The 20,729-nt window shown below is 55.7% G+C and overlaps 2 protein-coding genes across 2 annotated transcripts; one reads left to right on the forward strand and one right to left on the reverse strand.

The window, feature by feature from the left end:
- The first annotated feature begins 1,097 nt into the window (after positions 1–1,097).
- On the forward strand, positions 1,098–4,508 carry PPIE (peptidylprolyl isomerase E). Its single transcript, XM_085559660.1, has 10 exons — positions 1,098–1,159; positions 1,230–1,328; positions 1,461–1,504; positions 2,057–2,083; positions 2,263–2,344; positions 2,456–2,556; positions 2,663–2,786; positions 3,224–3,409; positions 3,926–4,068; positions 4,162–4,508. Exons 1-10 carry the CDS (start codon positions 1,129–1,131, stop codon positions 4,228–4,230), a joined length of 906 nt encoding a protein of 301 aa, XP_085415786.1. The 5' UTR covers positions 1,098–1,128; the 3' UTR covers positions 4,231–4,508.
- A 1,835-nt stretch (positions 4,509–6,343) lies between these two features.
- On the reverse strand, positions 6,344–19,340 carry LOC146765547 (bone morphogenetic protein 8B-like). The gene is made up of 8 exons (XM_085559661.1): positions 18,926–19,340; positions 12,713–12,905; positions 11,374–11,522; positions 10,611–10,805; positions 10,021–10,100; positions 9,557–9,667; positions 7,544–7,700; positions 6,344–6,458 (listed from the first exon to the last, which is right to left on the reverse strand). The coding sequence occupies exons 1-7, from the start codon at positions 19,338–19,340 to the stop codon at positions 7,551–7,553; spliced, it is 1,293 nt and encodes a 430-aa protein (XP_085415787.1). The 3' UTR covers positions 6,344–6,458; positions 7,544–7,550.
- Positions 19,341–20,729: the final 1,389 nt, after the last annotated feature.

Raw genomic sequence — 20,729 nt, forward strand, 5'->3', positions numbered from 1 at the left:
TGGGCAGTTATTGGGTGAATATATTAAACAGGGATTTGACTTATTCTGCTTGCTAATTTTGGATAATGAGTATTTAAAATCATGCATGGGGCAGTATGTGGAGGGGGATGGCTGTTCACAGTGATCTAAGAAGGGTTGGGGAGGTGTTTTCAAGTGAAGAGGCCAAGGACTGAGATTCCTACCACAGGGAGTGGGGAGGGGAAGAATGACATGACCTGTTCTTCTCCAATAACTTCAATTGACTTTTTCTTCATGGTGTTCGTCCTGCCTGGATGGTTTTCAGTAGATTCACCTGTTCCCCCCACAGCAATTTCAGCAGACTCTCATTGCTCTGCCTGTTCCCCCGTTTTTCCTCTGGACTATAACTGACCCTGGGCTGGGCAGGGCTTTGGAGACTCTCCCCAACACAGGAAGATGGATCCCCATGGTCCGGACCAGTGAGGACCTCGCACGGGCTAAGCTGGGAGAATTCCTTTGGGAAAGCCGGGAATGGGGAGGAAGGAGCGCGCAGGGATGCACCAGGGGCTCGGTGGGGCTCTGCCCTGTAAACGCAGCGGAGGCGTGCCGAGCCGAGCCGAGCCCCGCACCGAGCCGAGCCCCGCACCGAGCTCCGAACCGAGCCGTGCCGAGCCCCGCACCGAGCTCCGAACCGAGCCGTGCCGAGCCGCGCACCGAGCTCCGAACCGAACCGTGCCGAGCCGCACACCGAGCTCCGAACCAAGCTGTGCCGCGCCCCGCACCGAGCTCCGAACCGAGCTCCGAACCGAGCCGTGCCGAGCTCCGCACCGAGCCCCGCACCGAGCTCCGAACCAAGCTGTGCCGCGCCCCGCACCGAGCTCCGAACCGAGCCGTGCCGAGCTCCGCACCGAGCTCCGAACCGAGCCGTGCCGAGCCGCGCACCGAGCTCCGAACCGAGCCGTGCCGAGCTCCGCACCGAGCCTCGCACCGAGCTCCGAACCGAGCCGTGCCGAGCCCCGCACGAGCCGTGCCGAGCCCCGCACCGAGCCGTGCCGAGCCCCGCACGCCGCCCCGAGCCGAGCCCCGCGCCCCGCCGGCGCTGGGCGGAGCGCTGCCGCCGTTCCGGGGCGGGCCGAGCCGCTCCGAGCCGTTCCGGTTCACCGGGGCGCGATGGCGGCCACCAAGCGGGTGCTGTACGTGGGTGAGTGGCCGGGCTGGGGGACCCCCGAGGGGCCGCCGGCGGGGCGCGGTGACCGCTGGCCGCCCCGCAGGCGGGCTGGCCGAGGAGGTGGACGAGAAGGTGCTGCACGCCGCCTTCATCCCCTTCGGAGACATCACCGACATCCAGATCCCGCTGGACTACGAGACCGGTGCGTGCCTGGCCGGTGGAGCATCCCCGGGGTGCGGGCAGCGCTGGCGGTGTTATCGATAAAATATGGGGACCCCCGCCGTGGTTCCGATGTGTCCGTGCTGGCCCTGACCCCTCGCTTCCTTCCCTCCAGAAAAGCACCGCGGGTTCGCCTTCGTGGAGTTTGAGCTGGCAGAGGTGAGGAGCCAGCAAGTGCTTGAGTCGTTTGGGGTTTTTGCACCCCTCTTCCTGCTGGAGCGATCTGTGGGTTACCCACATTGTTCTGCTCTTCCAAGTCCCCACTATTCCCATTTCCTTTTGGGGTGAAGTTCCCACTTTTCCTGTTTCCAGCCCAAACTGCTCCCCTGCCACTGTCCCCGGCTGGGTTCCTTGGTTTCATGGGCTGTCATATATTTGTCCTCTGATCATCTGTCCTGGGCTTTGTACACAAATCCCTTCTCCCCCAGCAGCTCATGGCAGCTATAAAACATTTTAAATATGAGGGGTTAGTGGGAAGATGAGACCAACATGGGGTTTGGAAACCCCACATGGATGGGGTTTCCAAACCCCACATGGATGGGGTTTGGATATGGCTTTTACAAAACCCATCAGTTCATACATCCCTGGCATAGATGAGGTTTAATAAAACCTGGCAGTTGTCTTTATAATGAGATGCTGGGACGTGGCTATGCTGGACCTTGAGAATAAATGCTAATAATGATTTTATTTTGATTTTTTTTCTTTTGGCAGGATGCAGCAGCAGCTATTGACAACATGGTATGGACCCTGCTCCCACTCCTGCTCCCTGTTCCTTGGGGATGTGTGGCTTTGCTGCCCTGGGTGCCGTGGGTACAGAGAGAGCAGAAGCTCTGTCCTCTGAGCTCTGCAGGGTTTTGGGGGGCACAGTGGGTTTATACCTTTTGGTGGGCTTGGCTCTGCTTTTCTCCCCTCTGCAGAACGAGTCTGAGCTCTTTGGCAGGACAATCCGAGTGAACCTGGCCAAACCCATGAGGGTTAAAGAAGGATCATCCAGGCCTGGTGAGCTGGGGAGCAGAACACCCCTGGGTGTGCTCGGAGCTCTGAGCATCAGCTGAGCTGTGGCCCTTTGGGTCAGTTCCTGTGCTCTGACCTTTCCTTTTGTGGCCACAGTCTGGTCAGATGATGAGTGGCTGAAGAAGTTCTCAGGGAAGACTTTGGAGGAGAACAAGGAGGAGGGAGGAGCAGAGGCCCCCAAAGCAGAGGCACAGGAGGTAGGAAAAGCAACCGGAACCATATTCATCCCCGTTATCCCAAAGGATGAGAGTGCAAAGCAGAGAAAGGTCACCTCATCTTGCTTTTCTTTCTTTTCCTGCCCAGGATGAGCCTCCTGCCAAGAAATCCCGGGTTAACCCCCAGGTTTACATGGACATCAAGATCGGGAACAAGCCCGTGGGGCGGCTGCGGATCCTCCTGCGCTCCGACGTGGTGCCCATGACCGCAGGTGAGGAGAAGGCTCAGCCTCCCCTCCTGCTTGTGGTGTGGAGGATCAGAAATGGGACATCACACCACGATCAATATGATCAAGTGAAGCCACTTTTATTCTCCAGAAGCCTATATTTCTAATAAGTTCTGCTGTACATGCTCCTCTAACTAATACATGAAGATCTCCCAATTCTTCACGCATCTTGCTTTGGTTGTCTGACCCACCCTTAGTTCTCTTTTTTTACTTTCTTGAACCTTGCTGACAACTTTTGCTGGTTCTCTGACTCTCTTTTCCTGTCTTCAAGGGTTCACTGACCCCGTTCCCTGCAGTGATTACTTTGATACCAGAAGGATGGATTGGGCATCTCTAGAATGTGTCCTGCAAAAAATCCTCAACGCCTGGTGACCTCCAGGGGGGCACAGCTCTCACCTCCTTCCCCTTTGCTCCCCACACAGAGAATTTCCGCTGCCTCTGCACCCACGAGAAAGGATTTGGCTTCAAAGGCAGCAGCTTCCACCGCATCATCCCCCAGTTCATGTGCCAGGCCGGAGACTTCACCAACCACAACGGCACCGGCGGCAAATCCATCTACGGGAAGAAGTTTGATGATGAAAACTTCATCCTCAAGCACACAGGGCCAGGTAAAGCCATCTCCAGGCAGGCACTGGAGAGAAAATGGCTCAGCATCATCTAGGAACTCCATTTGGGTTGTTTTGGCCATGTTGATAGCAGCATCCCTGAAGTAGAATTAAAATTATTATCATCCACGTTGGCCAGATTTTTCTGCCACATTCAGACCCTTGTGTCTCACCAAATGCATCGTTCCCTCTCCACCCACTTTATTTGCAGTATTACATAAAGGAAAACCAATTTCAAAGCTGCTTTTCCTGCTTGATTTTAAACGAGGATTGTCACAGCACAGCGGGAGCGAGCAAGCAGGTTTATCTCCATACAAACAGCTTTGCTGTTACTGCAGCTAAAAATAGCTGAGCATCTTTCACACTTGCAAGTGTTTCTCAGCAGAATTGATTTCTGGTGGTCTCTGTGGGTTTTGCTGTCCAGCAGCTCCCCTGAATCCGGCAGGGACGTGGGGACGGGGCTGGGCTGAGGTAGCAGCTCCTGAGCTCAGCCATAATTCTGCACCTCTCTGATGCCAGGCGTGGTGTCCATGGCAAACTCGGGCCCAAACACCAACGGCTCCCAGTTCTTCATCACCTGTGACAAAACCGACTGGCTGGACGGGAAGCACGTGGTGTTCGGGGAGGTGACCGAGGGCATGGACGTGGTCAGGGAGATGGAGGTAGGTGAGGGCAGGGGGGAGCTGGGGGCAGAGCTTGCTTCCTTCCTGCCCTGAGCATTCCCGCCTGGAATTCCTGCTGCTCTTTCCTCCAAGGCTCAGGGCACCAAAGATGGGAAGCCAAAGCAGAAGGTGATCATCTCGGACTGCGGGGAGTGCGCGTGAGCTCGCTGCTTGCAGGGGCTGGATGGGGGGAGCCTGGCCTGGAGGGACGGGGAACCAGCCGGGATGGGACCCCCAGGGACTCCCCAGCACTGCCCATCCTGCAGCTTCCAGAGGAATTCCCCTACAAAGCTTCCTGTGAGCAGGATTTTTCCTTCTCGGGATAAATCCTTCCCAGCCTGCGCTGTCCGAGCTGGGCTGGGCTGCTCCTGCTGCTGCTGTGTTCTGGAAAAAAAAATTACGTTTGGTAAAAATAAAAATAAAACCTAGTTTTGAAAATACTGAGGGCCTGGCTGCTGATTTCCCTCAGTGGGAGGCTGGTCTTTGAGCAAAGATGCTTTTGTTTTGTTTTGTTTTGTATTTGCCCTCATCTTCATGAATGCTGTGCCTAAATCCTGGCTCCAGGGGAAGGTACCTGTGCCAGGGAGAGAAGAGCAGAGGTGAACCTCTCGTGTTTGTTGCACTGCAGCATCTCCTGCAGGTGTTTTTGCCTCTGTAGTGTCCTTTTCCAGCAGCAGAGGGAGGCAGGTCCCTGGCTGGTGTCTCTCCTGCTGGGAAGGCTGGTCCAGCTCCATCCCCACCCCAGAGGGAGGGCACCAGGAGCACCAGGAAGTGAGGGAACTCTTTAGGTGATGAAGCAGGAAAAAAACCCCAGAGTGCTGAGGATGGAAGGGATTTCCAGCCTCCAGGTTGCAGAGTGGGATAAACCACATGGATTTATAGTGGTGGGCAGCCCTGGCTTTGCACTTAAAGGTGACGGGGCCGTGATGGATTTTGGGTTGTCAGTGAAATTGTGGAAGGGATGTTTGGTTCTGAGCTTGTGCAGGTGTTGGCAGGAGGGATGAGGCTGCCGAGGTGGAGAGGAAGATCTGATGGCTGGATTTTGGGGATGTTTGGAAGTGCCATTGTGGATTTTGGGTTTGCCCAGCCCAGCCCCTCACAAGTCATGGTGTTGTTTTTCCAGCAGGGTTGCCTTTTTTTGGTTTCCTAGGGTGCTTGGGGGTTGTGCATTGTCCCAAAACTGAGACAAGGTGAGATGCACGGATGTGATTCCTGGCAGACAAACCAGCCCAGCTTTCCCCTTCCTTGCTCCCTTCTTTTTGTTTAAATCCCACATTTTAAAGGCATCTTCAGCAAGAGCTGAGAGGGGAGCCCAGGGTCAGGGCAAGGCCTGGGTATTCCCTCTGCAGGAGGCACCACACCCCACGGAGCCAGGATTGCATCCTGAGCTGGATTTTGTGTGGAATTAAATACCCAGACAAGCCAGACCTTCCTTGGGAAGCCTGGCACTGACAGGGAGCAAATCTCCCTTGTTTTGGTGGGGTTTTATTGGCGTTTTTCCCTGACTGTGCCAGCTTCTTTCCTTGTTTATTGATGTGAGGCTCCCCAGGTATCCAAGCTGAGAACCAGGACAGGCCTTTTCCTTTTATAATCAGAGCAAATAAATAATTGAATTGTGCAAATAACCTGGGGGAGCTGCCTCTGACTGGTGTGGTCACAGCCCCGCTGGGAACCCACGGGATGGGCACAGCCTGACCTAAAACTCACATCAGGGCTCATTTTCAAGCAAATAGGTACAATTTTAGCCAGTTCTGAGTATTTTTTTTCAGTGCAAAAGGCCCTCTGAACAGAGCCCTGTTGTGCTGTGACATTAAAAAACAAAGAGCAAGAGAAACTCCGTGTTTACTTTCCAAACTTTGCGTTTATTTTATAACAGTGCTGTAGCTCAATATGGATATTTTAATTTTTTTTCCAACTGGCTGAGTTTGGTGAACTTTGGGTAAACAGGAGGGGGTTAGTCAGCCAGCTACTTAATTGGCTGATGATATTTTCATTAAGGGAATTCAAAGCATTTGGGTAGAGGTGGGTTAGTGGAGAAATACACAGCTAGAAACAGCTCAGTCCCAGAGCAGCCTGGGTGCTGCCTCCCCCCCAAAACTGCCTTCACCACAGGGAAAACACATCAGTCACAAACAAAACAGAATCAGCCAAAAATCCTCTTTCCTATATATATATATATATATATATATATATATATGTTTGTATATATCTATGTGTCTCATCAAGCAGGTAAGAAAAAATGAAGTTTTATATTATTTACATCCACTTCTAGAAAGGGGTGGGAGGGGTTTAATTTTGGTTTTTATTATTATTATAAATGGATTTTGCTCTGATGCAGCCCACAAAGCTCCTCTTCCATGCATGCAGCAGAAACCCAGGGTGACATTGCTCTGGTGGGAATGGGAGGGGACACTCAGGGACAGGAATGGGACACTCAGGTGTGGGGATGGGACACTCAGGAGTGGGAATGGGACACCCAGGGGTGGGAATGGGACACTCAGGAGTGGGAATGGGACACCCAGGGGTGGGAATGGGACACTCAGGGGTGGGAATGGGACACTCAGGAGTGGGATGGGACACTCAGGGGTGGGAATGGGACACCCAGGGGTGGGAATGGGACACTCAGGGGTGGGAATGGGACACTCGGGGGTGGGATGGGACACTCGGGGGTGGGGATGGGACACTCAGGGGTGGGATGGGACACTCAGGGGTGGGATGGGACACCCAGGGGTAGGAATGGGACACTCAGGGGTGGGAATGGGACACCCAGGGGTAGGAATGGGACACTCAGGGGTGGGAATGGGACACCCAGGGGTAGGAATGGGACACTCAGGGGTGGGAATGGGACACTCAGGGACAGGAATGGGACACCCAAGGGTGGGATGGGACACTCAGGGGCGGGAATGGGACACTCAGGGGTGGGAATGGGACACTCAGGGATGGGAATGGGACACCCAAGGGTGGGATGGGACACTCAGGAGTGGGAATGGGACACTCGGGGGTGGGATGGGACACTCAGGGGTGGGAATGGGACACTCAGGGCTGGGGATGGGACACTCAGGGGTGGGAATGGGACACTCAGGAGTGGGAATGGGAAACTCAGGGGTGGGGATGGGACACTCAGGGACAGGAATGGGACACCCAAGGGTGGGATGGGACACTCAGGAGTGGGAATGGGGAACTCAGGGATGGGGATGGGACACTCAGGGATGGGGATGGGACACTCAGGGGTGGGAATGGGACACTCAGGAGTGGGATGGGACACTCAGGAGTGGGAATGGGACACCCAAGGGTGGGATGGGACACTCAGGGGTGGGAATGGGACACTCAGGAGTGGGAATGGGAGGGGACACTCAGGGACAGGAATGGGACACCCAAGGGTGGGATGGGACACTCAGGAGTGGGATGGGACACTCAGGGATGGGGATGGGACACTCAGGGATGGGAATGGGACACCCAGGAGTGGGAATGAGACCTGTCCATCAGTGGCAGCCGCAGGATTTCACCACCATGTTCCGATGCTTTTTGAGGATGACGTTGTTGTTGCTGTCGTAGAAGAGGACAGAGGTGGCACTGAGCTTGGTGGGGGCACAGCACGCCTTGGGCACGGCCTCAGGCTTCATCAGGTGGACCTGGGGGATGGATGGAGCCCGTCAGCGCCAGCAAACCTGGCTCCAGGCAGCAGAAAAAGCGTCAAAGCGACCGAAAAACCCTGGGTGAATGGGGGGATTATTTCCATCTTTTTGCAAAAATATTTATTCTAAACTCCAGGCAGTCCCTGCTGCGGTTTACATTGGATCAGCGCTCGTGGCACTGCGTGGGCCGGGCAGCCCCTTCATTAATTTAAGATTTCAGGGCCCTTTTTCTCACAAAAACAGACAAATGACTGAAATAAAAAATCAGCGCAGCACGGGTCAGGCTCCGGTGTGGACGGGGGGTGCTGGGTGTTGTTCCACTAGGGATTCTCCACCCCAAATTCAAAACCTGAAGTCCACAACAGCTCTGTGAGCAGGGCTGCACTCTGGGATGGTTTTTCCCTGCCGGGACAGGCGTTATCCCGGTGTTTTCCTGCAGGAGGGAGGCTGGCAGGATGCTGGCCGCCCCGACATGTGAGATTAATTTACGGCAGGGGCAGCCGAGCTCTCCCAGCTCGGAAGTCCGGTGTTTTTGCTGTCCAACCCTGCTATTTGCAGCTCAGCCTGGGGCTGGCACCGCTCCGCAGCCAACTTTGCCCGGGCTCTTCCCAGAAGGGCCGGATCCAGGTGATTCACATCCTGCCCCGACGGTTTTGGGAACAGCGCTGGGTTTGGGGGCGCTGGGTGGGTGTAGTGGGGGGAAAGAGCTTCTCCCTGCCCTGCCAGGGTGGTTCCCAGCCCCTGCGTGGTTCCTGGAAGTTTTGGTCGTGGCAAAATTAAACGCAGCCAGGCGACACCTTCAAAGGCTGGGCCGCTCTCCCTGTAATTAACCGCGAGCACCGGAGCCGGGGTGGCTCTGCCATTGGGAAACCAAAACACTCACAGGGCAGGAAATTCCAGAAATTAAAGCGCTGCCTGGGATGTGGGGTGGGTTTGGGGAAAAAACAAACCCATGGCATTAAAGCTTTCTTGCTCGGAATATGCTGAGCCCAAGGTTTGGGCGCCGGGGCTGCGGACGAACCCTCGGAAGCAGCCGGAGAGGAGGATGCAGGGATGACGCGGAGCCTTTTTTTGGGGGGGCTCTGGTGTGCCCTGCGCTTGTCCCTGCTCCCCAGCTCGCTGCCAGGGGAGAGGGAGCATTAATCTGTTTTCGGTTTTGCCCCAGCTGCTGTGAAACTGGTGATTTCCAGGCAGAAAATCAAGAGGTGAGGGAGCTCAGGGACGACCAAATCTGCAGCCGAGGGGTTGTGACTGAGGACGGGGGACAGAGATCTGTGCGCTCACCTCGGGCCTCCTCATGAATGCCTTGAGATTCCATATGGGAACCTCCTGTGAGCCTGCGCTGGGGCCGGCCTGTGAGCAGCCAGCCAGATGTGCCAGCAGCCACCCAGATGTGTGAGCACTCATCCAGATGGGCGTGAACCCACCCAGATGTGCCAGCAGCCACCCAGATGTGTGAGCACTCATCCAGATGGGCATGAACCCACCCAGATGGGCGAGCAGCCACCCAGATGTGCCAGCAGCCACCCAGATGTGCCAGCAGCCACCCAGATGTGTGAGCACTCATCCAGATGGGCGTGAACCCACCCAGATGGGCGAGCACCCACCCAGATGGGCGAGCACCCACCCAAATGGGTGTGAATCAACCCAGATGTGCGAGCACCCACCCAGACGTGCATTCACCCACGAATTTAATTCTTTATTTCAATCAGGAGCCCAGCTGCACCCTCCCCACCTGCACGCCCTCAAACCCGGCCGTGCTCATCCCAAAATGCAGCTCCTCCTCAGCTCCTGCCGGGCTCCGGGTGCTCCCCAGGACCCCGGATGTCCCCCCAGGGCTGCCCTGCACTGACCAGGGACTGCAGGATGGCGTGGTTGGTGGCGTTCATGCAGGAGTCCAGTGGGAATGCACACTCCCCCTCGCAGTAGTAGGCTGAGTATCCCTGTGGAGCAATCACCCAGTCCTAAAAAAAATACAAAACCCCAAAAAAAATGGGATTACATGGAGGGCTTCACCCTCCTGTGCCCCACTCATCCATCCCCCACTTGCATAAACAGCTCAGCCGCCTCCTCCCCACGGGGCTGGGCCAGCAGCAAGGGTTTATTTTGGTTTTTTTTGATCAGCCACGAGTCGTTCGGGGTCACCGGTGGGCTTTGGGGTTGTGGCAGTTCATGTTTGCCTTCCCAGCTCCCGGGATGGTTTCACAGGCAGGAGAATCCAGCCTGGGAGGGAGCCCAGGGTGGGGGGATGGAATGATGAGGGGTTGTTTTTTGGGGGTGTTTTTTTTGTCATTTACTTCTCCCAGCAGACAAGTACCAGCCAGCCGAGGTCCTGGAAGCTGACATAGAGCTCGTGGCGCCGGCAGACCTGCCGCCCATCCGTGGTGTGGACATCATCTGTAGGAAAAGGGAGCAGGGGTTTCAGTCCTGGAATTCCCCCTCAGAGGTGGGATCCAGCCAAAGGAGAGGACAAAGGGAAAAGCAGCTCCAGACTGGTCTAGAAATTGATATTCCAATATTGGGATGAAGGAGCTCAGCCTTGGAAGGGCTAAAGCCCAGCTTTGCTCACTTTGAGGGTTGTCCAAACTCAGGCCTTCCTGTTCCCCTTCTTCCTGAGCTTTCTGGAGCTGTGACACCTTCCCAGGTCTCCAAAGCCAAGGGCAATGAGGCAAAAATTCCAATATTCGGTAATCCTGACACGCTCACAAAACACCATTTCCTTGAGGGCATCCAACCCAAACCCTCTCAGCACCTCCCAAACTTCAAAAACCTCCAATCCTAAAACCTCAGAACTTTTTGCCCTTTCCCTTGGGCCAAAAAATTGGGATTTCAAGGTGCTGACAAGCAGAGCCTCGTGTTTTCCATAGGGAGATCCCCCCAAACCACTTCCTCCAGAAAACACCTTACCAAAAATTCCCGGGAGCTTGTTGGGGTGGGGGAGGTCGTTGGATTTCTTGGGCTGTCGCCTCCTCGGGGCTTTGGCTGCTCGTGTGACACGGGAGGGGCTGGGGCTGGCCCGGAAAAATGTCACCATGAAAGGCTGCTTGGAGCGGGGGCCCCGGCGCCCCAGGAGCCCGGCCGAGCCCGGGTCGACGCTGTGCCCTGCGGGGACAGGACCAGGGGTGGCTTTGTCCCCAAGCTGAACTCGTTTGGTTAAAGCAGAGATTAGAAACACAGGAAATTCGCAGCAGGAGATGTGGTTTGGGCATCCCAAGGGGTTGGATGCCCCCCGAGGGTCCTGCTCCAGCACGAAATGGTCACACGGGGCTGGTCAAGGGTTAAAATGGATTTTTTCCTTCGCCCCCCCAGGAATGGATGGGGCTTTGCTGGCTGTGATTCCTCCTCCCATGGAAGAGGAGCTGCTCTTTTTGTGCCTTCCCAGCTGGAAAAGGCACTGCTGGAGCAGATTTCATCCCGTGGAGAAAAGAGGGTTAATCCTCTGCCACTCACGCAGAGGATCCCTCCAGGTAAGGAGTTCATTAACTATTAATGAGGTTAATTACAGTCCAGGCCATCAGAACCTGCAAACCCAGACTGCTGGCACCCACCACAGCTGGAAATTTAAAATTGCACTGCGATCAACCCCCCCTCACCACATCCACAGCACCGAGAGGACTCCAATTCCTGGGAATTTGTCCCAAAATGCTGCGGGCAGGTGGGGCAGGCTCACCCTCATCTGTCTCCACGTAGAGCCGCAGCCCCAGGCTGTGTTTCTGATCCACTGACCAGTGGTTGCTGGCAGCTGTGACATCAAACACCAGCCAGCCCTCTGTCCCAGCACGCAGGTCCTGCACATCCAGCAGGAACAGGTCAGACTCCCTGCAGGAATTGGGGGGGAAAAAGGAGCAGGTGAGCAACAGCACCCAAGGGGCTCCAGCAGCAAGGGTAATTAATGGAAATGACTCCTCGGAGCTGTGTCCGGGCAGATCCCGGCTCTCGGTGCCACGGGCTGGGCTGGACACCACGGGGGTGTCCTGGGAAAAGCTCCCTCCCTGCCCAGGTGGAAATGCCAGGGCGTGGCACTGCCCTGGGGGAAGGAGTGGGAGCAGCTGGACACGGCGGTGCCGCCTCGGGTGGGGTGGGAAGGGAAAGCCTGGGGCTGCTCCCCACGCCTGTCTCCATCTTCATCCCAATTCCCATCCCCATCACCCCAGTCCCACCCCCATTCCCCTCTTCTTCAGTTCTATTCCCATGCCCATCTTCATTCCTGTACCCACGCCCATTCCCATCACCTCCATTCCCATTACCTTCATTCCCATTCCCATTTTCAACCCCTATCCCCATTAACCTTGTTCCCATTCCCATTTTCAACCCCTATCCCCAGTAACCTTGTTCCTATTCCCATTTTCAACCCCTACTTGTTCCCATTCCCATTTTCAACCCCTATCCCCTTTAACCTTGTTCCCATTCCCATTTTCAGTCCCTATCCCCAGTAACCTTGTTCCCATTCCCATTTTCAATCCTTTTCCCCATTAACCTTGTTCCCATTCCCATTTTCAATCCTTTTCCCCTTTAACCTTGTTCCCATTCCCATTTTCAATCCTTTTCCCCTTTAACCTTGTTCCCATTCCCATTTTCAACCCCTATCCCCAGTAACCTTGTTCCCATTTTCAATCCCTGTTCCCAGTAACCTTGTTCCTATTCCCATTTTCAACCCCTACTTGTTCCCATTCCCACTTTCAATCCTTTTCCCCATTAACCTTATTCCCATTCCCACTTTCAATCCTTTTCCCCTTTAACCTTGTTCCCATTCCCATTTTCAATCCTTTTCCCCATTAACCTTATTCCCATTCCCATCTTTTCCATTCCCTTACCCATCCACATCTCCACTCCCACTCCCATCCTCCCCATCCCCACCTTCTCACCCCCATTCCCACCATTTCATTCCTATCCCCATTCCCTTCATTCCCCCACCCTTTCCCACCAGCTCCACCCTCGCCCCCGTTCCCAGCCTCTCCACCCCATCCCAGTTTCTCCATTCCCGCTCACGCTCATTCCCAGCCCCTCACCTGTTGGAATGCTGGGCAGCCACCTCGTAGATGCTGACGTGCAGGCTGCTGTTGGCGTGCCTGGGGACACCGCGGGATTTGTAGATGCGGAACTCGGCGGCCGTCACGGCCTCTCCCGCCGGCACCTGCGTCAGGTCGAACCTGAACTCCTTCCAGTAGGGCTTGGGTGACAACAGGTCCCGGTCCTGCTCCACTGAGGAGAAAAAAAAAAATAAAATAAATTCAAAGGGGTCAGGGATGGCCCATTGGAACCTCCCCACTGAGCCCCACCAAATGGATTTTGGGGATCAACTCGCTGCTTCTGAGCTTGTCGCCCTTGGTTGGAAGTTCCCATCTCCTGAGGGTTTGAATCTGGATTAGCCTCCCCTGTTTCTGCATTTTATTTTGCTGTAAACCCACCAGCTTCCCCTCCCAGCCTTCTTCTTTAATATTAATTAAAATGAAAATAAATTAAAATTAAAAGCGCAAACGCTGGCTATGGGAGGAGCACAGAGAATGTGATGGGTTTTAAGGGCTGCAGCCTTCTGTGCTTCATCAAAAGGTGAAAAACACATTCAAAATGTTGAGGTTTTGGGGGTCAGCAGGACCACGTGGAGCAGGAATTGGGGTTTCCCAAACTTTTCTTGCAGCAGACAAGCCCAGGGCTCATCAGGGCCATCACTGGATGCTACAGGTCCACAAGTAAAGATTTGGCCACAAGCAAAAAATTAATCCACAAGTAAAGCTTTTCAGCCTGTGTGTTTTTGGGGAGTTGGAGGTGGGATTATCAGATCACTGCTCTGTAAAAAAAACCTCCCTTTTTCCTGAAAAAACCTTATTTCTCCATCACGCCGGGACAGGAAAAATCTGATTTTATTTTGTTCGTCCATAAAGAATAATCCTTCCTTTCTCTATGGTAATGCAGCCCCCACAGTTTTGTTAATGTGCAATTATTTGCTTCAAATTGTTCTTTAAAAATATCCCAATCTTCCTAGTCTAATTAAAGTTTATAATTAAATATGATTCAATGTGACTAAAGCTTCTCCCGCCTCAGGCGCAAAAAGCAACGTAACCCGGCGCTTACTTTTAAAGCTAAAACAAATCATTAACTAAATAAAAAAAAATAAACATTTTAAACACTTTTTTTTAACCAGTTCCAGGTGGGAAATATTCCAAATTTAACCCACCATAAGCTTGCCATTCCCATTTACACGGCGGGAGCAGCGCATCCCTCCAATCCCAACACCGAGATTTTACTGATGTACCCACAAGTTCTTCTCCTTCTTCTTATTTTTTCCTCTTTTTTTTGCCCCCCTCCTTTTTTTTTTTTTTTCTTTTTTGGGTTTTTTTGTTTTGTTTTGTTTTTCAAATCCCACATTCCCTCCAGCTCCTGGCCTCACCACAAGCTGGGTTATAAAAAGAGCCCGGGCGGATGCGGAGAGCGCTTCCTGCTCCGGCGGGGCGGCTGCCAACTGGGCAGGAGGATGCTCTGGGGACCTGCCCCAACCCCTGCCCCCCTCCTGGGGGACACAGATCCCCCCAAAACCTCCTGCAGCCCCTCAGGCTCTTCCCTCTTTTCCATTTCTTCCACCATCCCATCGTGGGGTGGTTTTATTCTCCTGGATTTTCGGTGCCGCCAAAGCCGCCGAGGCCTCGCGGCGCTTGCAGAAATCCTGCAATCCCCCCCAAAACACAAGCAGAGGAGTCACCTCTGGGGTTTTTAGCACTGATAAGCCACCAGTGGGTGTCCCACAGTCAGTCCAAGTGACACTCGGGTACAGAGTGGTGTCCCCTTGGGTGTTTTTGGTCCCTTGGGTGACCCCTTTGCTCCAAAATCTTTGGCTGTAGCTGGACCCTCACCCAGAGGGATTTTTTTTGTCAGAGCCAAGGGGGTCACAGAGACCCCACGCCAGATAAAAAAGCCAAAAAGGTGATTTTTGTCCCTAAAGAAGAGTGAAAGCCTCTGTTAATTTTTTTAAACGAAAACGTCCTGTTGGTGTGGAGGTGATGGAGGCGTCCAGGGGTGAAGGCAGAGGAGGGGATTTGGTGGGAGGAGAGCCCAGGGACACCTTGGCAGCAGGAGAAATGCAAAAAGGGCAGCAATTAACTGAGCTCCTTGATGAACCGAATCAGCTGGATCTGACAGCAATCTGTCTGTCCTTGGGATGAAATTCTGGGAGGAATCCCTGAATTCTCTGCTGTCTGGGGAGGAAAAAAGGCAACTCCTTTGGGAAGGGGAGGACTTCCCCTTCTGTGGCACAAGCAGGAGCGTGGGGAGGGCTCAGCAGCAGCATCAGCATCAGTGTTTGCTGAAATCAAAAGGGTTGGCACACGAGAACCCTGCAGTGCCCCCCGAGCAGCCAGCAGAGCTGGGGGTGTGCTGAATATTGTAAATTTAGGTGAACTCGGTGGGGAGAAATGGTGATGTCTGCTTTTAGTTTGGAAGGTTGGATGATTTCTTTATTATAACTATACTACAATACATTGATATACTATTTAAAAGAGATACTAAAACTACAAACCTACTTTTTTTAACTACTCTATTTAACTAACTCACCACTCGTGACCCTCTGGTGAGAGTCTGACCACAGGTCAATTGGATTTGCCATCAGGCTCAAACAATCCTCACCAGAACCTAATCAACACTTCAGGCAAACGATTTTTTAAAATACATTTCACGCGTGAAAAACGAGGAGCAGAAATAGAAATTCTTTTTCTTTCCTCTGTGAAAAATCCTGAAAGAAAGGAGAATGTGCCTGGGACACTGGAGGGTGCCTGGGAACCTGCCCCTGATTCGGGTTGACTCAGCCACACCAGCAACCCTCAATTATCTGTGGGTGGATTATCCGGATTGCAGAGGAGACTCACCAAAAAAGCCCAACCCAAGCGCTCTGCTCTCCTTTCCCCCTCCTTTGGCATCATCCCCTGGAGCTGCTGCCTCTTCCCCCGAAGCTGAGCGTCCCCCTGTGCTCCCGTCACCCCCCAAAAAATGCTGTAAAATGAATATAAACCCACACAAGCAGCCCTGGGGTTGTTCCCCGGGCAGGGGATGCCCGGCTCCATCTCGACGGAGCCTCCCGGTGTCTCCCTGAGCGTTCCCAGATCCTTTCCTGCTGCTCCCCAGGTTATTCTTAGCTGCACGTTTTTCACTGTGCACTTTCTGGCCTTCTCCAAACTGTGCATCAGTCGTAATTACCGGTCCTGGCTGCTCCCGATGGGTCCCCACGATCATTTCAGACACCAAATTAAAAGGAAATGCCGGGATATTCAACCACATCAAGTGCTCTGGATTCTAAAATAGGTTTAAAGGAGATGCAGGGAAGATGCTGTCCTTTGCTAGCAAGCAGGAAAAAAACGAGCTCTGGAGGATTTCTGAAGTGAGGAAGGATTTAGGAGTTATCCCAACATATCCAGACTCCCAGTTTGCCTCATGAGTGCTTCCCCCATCCTGCTGGGATGAGCACTGGGAGCTGCAGGACTCAGCTCTGGACACCCCCAGCCTTGGCCTTGGCACACACCCAGCTGGGAGCACCGTGCCACAGGTGGATGCCAGGATTTATTTGGGAAGCTTTTCCCATGAAAACACACAGGGAAGGTCCATAAGAGCACTGAGAGCTTGGCACAGCCTGCCCTCGGGTGGATGCCCAGGAGAGGAGGCTCAAACGGCTGCAAAATGAAGCCAGGGCTGGGAAAATCGTGAGCCAGCTGCTGACAGCAGCTGGATTTCCGTGGTAATTGTGTGGGGGCGAGGGCAGTGGGTGATGAACTTCCAGCCTGGAGTGGAGCAGCACTTCCCAACTCCTGAAATTCAATTAAAGAGGCTGCCCTGAGCTCCCACCCCACGTTTAGGGTTCCCTGAAGTTCCCGGGGTGCTGTGGCTGTTTTTGCCAAGGTGTCCTGCGTTCCTCTCCAGTGCTCCCTGGATTTCCCACCCGAAACAGCCACGGGGGAGTCCAACCACAGGGAATCACAGACTGCTTTGCGTTGGAAAGAACCTTAAATATCACCTAATTCCAACCCCTTGCCATGGAAGAGACACCTGCCAATAATCAGGAGGCGTGGATGCCGGGAGGGAAGGGGGGGATGTGTGTGCTGTGGTGCCCTGGGGGGCTGGGGAATGCTGTGGGTCCTCACCCCCTTCCCACTGCACATCTCTGTGCCCCACAATTACACCCTGCCCCTATCCATGACTCACGGCTGAGCAGAGATCCCAAATCCCCAAATCCCATCCTCACCCTGGCCTTCAAAACCCAACATGTGCAGCGAGGGCACAGAGACAGCGCGGGCCAGGCTTCATCCTCGCTCCGGGAGGAGCAGGAGGGGTGGGATGGGGGGATCCAGCACCCCCCAGGGCACCCCGGGGTGCCCGTGGCCCCCAAAATGGGCCGTGTTTGTGCTCCAGGGAGGTTTGTCACTCCCCCTCGCCAGGAACAAGGAGTGCCTTGGCCGGGCCAGCCTGAGAGGTCCAAGTGCCCAATGGGGCACAGGCTTTACCCCATTTGCATGTCCCATCAGGATAATTGCGCAGCTAATTATGTATGCAAATGAGAGCTGGCCTTCTCCCACAAAAAGAAAAAAAAATACTCCTTGTTTAATTAACATGAAGGGGCTGACGAAGCCGCAGAAAATCAAAGCCATTCAAATGGAAGCTGGAGCTTTGCTCCCCGACTCTCCTGCCTGCACCCTGTACCAGCCGTGGCACCTCCCAAAGGCTGCCCTGAGCATCCCACGCCGGTTGCCATCGAACCCGGCCATTTTACAGCCCATTTTGGGGTTTGGGTGTTGTCCCAGGTGCTGAGGGGATTCCGTGTTTCGGGTTTTGTCTCCATCACTCTCAGCTTTCCCACGTTGCTGAGCTCCACTTCCCTCAGGACTCTGGAGGGGAGCTGGGTGCCCTGTTGGCACCCCAAGCACCTGGGTCTGTCCCCGGGAGACTCCTCACACCCACAAGTGGTCCAGGGGGTGTAGGAATGAGTGGGAGACACCTCTACACCCCCTCCCTCGCCTAAACCCCCTCCCAAGGGTGCAGATCCCCCTCCCTGCCTCCAATCTCCAAGGAGGGATTCTCGCCATCCTCAGAGGCTGGGGTGGATTTTGTGCTCGGGGCACCCAAACACCCCTTAAAGCAAAGAGCAGGGGCAGGGAAAATCCCCATATCCGAGCTCCCAATCTGCAAATCCCACTGGGTTCAGGCCACGCCAGTGCCTGAGCTCATCTCATCCCGAGTGTTTGTGGCGCCGCTGATGCTGGGAACAGCTCCGCCACTGCCTGGAAATACGAGGGATGCTGGAGCTGGAGCCTGCGAAGCAGCTGGACGGGATTCCAGCAATAATTAACAGCCTCGAGGGTTTTATTTGGAGCCGTCATTCAGCGTCCCACCGAGGGTCACCCAGAGCTGCTGGCCCGCCTCTCCTGAGCCCCGTTCGCTGCCCACCGAAACGGGGAGAGCCTCCCCCAGCTGCCCTTGCTGCAGGGCACTCCCCTTCTCCGTTTCCCCTTTTTTAAGGGGATTTGGGATTCATCCCGGCCACTTTCAACTCGTGTCCCTCACGGCCACCGTGTCCCTCACGGCCACCGTGTCCCTCACGGCCGCTCTCCCCGTTCCTGAGCTTAACTTTGGGCAAAAGGACTGAGAAACCACCCCGAGGGATGCCCGGAGCTGCCGGTGCCACAGTCACGGACCGGGAGCTGGGATTGGGGTCAGCTCAGCCCCGTGCCCGCCCCGCCGGGGCTGTCCCCCGGTGTCCCCTCGGTGCCTTCCCGGCTCTGCGGGCTCAGCCGCCGCCTCCTCGCCGGTCCTGCCCGTCCCCCCGGTGCCTCCGTGCGTCCCGGTCCCCGCCGGTCCTGCCTAAACCACCTGGATCATCTCCGTGCGCTCCGATCGTCCCGGTGCCTCCCGATCCTGTCAAAACCGCCGGGATACCGCCCGCACATCCCGGTATCCCCTCCCGGTATCCCCTCCCGGTACTCTCGGTGAGCGCCGGTGCGCTCCGATCGTCCCGGTGCCCCGGTCCTGCCAAAGCCGCTGGGATCGTGCCCCCGGTGCGCTCCGGTCCCCCCGGTGCCCCGCGCATCCCGGTACCGCCGGTGCGCTCCGGTCCCCCCGGTGCCCCGCACATCCCGGTACCGCCGGTGCGCTCCGGTCCTCCCGGTGCCCCGCACATCCCGGTACCGCCGGTGCGCTCCGGTCCTCCCGGTGCCCCGCGCATCCCGGTGCCCCGCGGCGGTTCTCACCCATGTTGACGAGGCTGACCACGGTGTCCGCGCGGCTCACCACGCTGCCGGGCGGGGGGCTCTGCGTGCTGAGCCCGGTGAGCACCGGGCGCGACACGGCCGCTTCCTCACCCTCCTCCTCCTCCTCCTCGCCGGCCACGGCGTGGTACAGGTCGAGCATGAAGAGCGGCGCGGCGGCGGCGGGGGCGCGGGCGGCGCCGCGGGGCCGGGGCCGGCCGGGCAGCCCCAGCACGGCCAGGATCTCCCGCTGCACGTCCCGCCGCTCGCCGCCGCTCAGCCGCCGCTGCGGGACCCCGGCGGCGTGCAGCCGGCGGCGGAGGACGCTGCCGCTGCCCAGCTGGCACAGCACGGCCGCCAGCCACAGCAACGCCACGGCCCCACGCCGCCCCCCGCCCGCCCAGCGCCCCGGCCCCATGGCACCGCCGGGACCCCCCGCCCGCCCGGTGCGGTGCCGTGCGGCCCCGGGCACCGGCGCGGCCCCGGCCCGCCCCGGCGGGGCGAGGGAAAGGGACGGGCCCGCCAGCGGCACCGCCCCGGCCCTCCCCGCCCGCCGGCTCCGGGTCACGGGGAGCAGCGCTGGGCAGGAGGAGAGGCCGGCACCCAAAGCCGTGGAGACATAAATTGATGGGATCCATCCCTAGGGATGTTAACCCTCGTGGGCACCCAAATTCATGGGATCCATCCCTAGGGATGTTAACCCTCGTGGGCACCCAAATTCATGGGATCCATCCCCAGGGATGTTAACCCTCGTGAGCACCCAAATTCATGGAATCCATCCCTAGGGATGTTAACCCTCGTGAGCACCCAAATTCGTGGGATCCATCCCTAGGGATGTTAACCCTCGTGGGCACCCAAATTCATGGGATCCATCCCTAGGGATGTTAACTCTCGTGGGCACCCAAATTCATGGGATCCATCCCTAGGGATGTTAACCCTCGTGGGCACCCAAATTCATGGGATCCATCCCTAGGGATGTTAACTCTCGTGGGCACCCAAATTCATGGGATCCATCCCTAGGGATGTTAACCCTCGTGGGCATCCAAATTCATGGGATCCATCCCTAGGGATGTTAACTCTCGTGGGCACCCAAATTCATGGGATCCATCCCTAGGGATGTTAACTCTCGTGGGCACCCAAATTCATGGGATCCATCCCTAGGGATGTTAACCCTCGTGGGCATCCAAATTCATGGGATCCATCCCTAGGGATGTTAACTCTCGTGGGCATCCAAATTCATGGGATCCATCCCTAGGGATGTTAACCCTCGTGGGCACCCAAATTCATGGAATCCATCCCTAGGGATGTTAACCCTCGTGAGCACTCAAATTCATGGAATCCATCCCTAGGGATGTTAATCCTCATGAGCACCCAAATTCATGGAATCCATCCCTAGGGATGTTAATCCTCATAAGCACCCAAATTCATGGAATACATGCCTAAGGATGTTTATCCTCGTGGGCACCCAAAGCCGTGGGTTGCCAGCCTCACTCACAGCCAAAGCCATGGGCACCCATCCCTAGGGATGCTCCTGCTGGTGGGTGCACAAATCCATTCCTGGGGATGCTCACCCCATGGGCACCCACTTCTAAGTTAGGAGAGTCCCCCTTGTAGGCAGCCAAACCAGGGGCACCCACCTTCACTGGCACCCAAATCCCTGAACATCCATGGCTGGGGATACTCACCCTGGTGGGAAACCAAACCCAGGGCACCCAAATCCATGAATACTCACACCTGGGGACACTCACCCACTCGGGCATCCACTCCCAAGGCCACCCAAATTCTTGGGCACCCTCTCCCAAGGCCA

The sequence above is a fragment of the Lonchura striata genome, chromosome 23, assembly GCF_050655825.1.
Source record: "Lonchura striata isolate lonStrDom1 chromosome 23, ASM5065582v1, whole genome shotgun sequence".
NCBI lineage: Eukaryota > Metazoa > Chordata > Aves > Passeriformes > Estrildidae > Lonchura > Lonchura striata.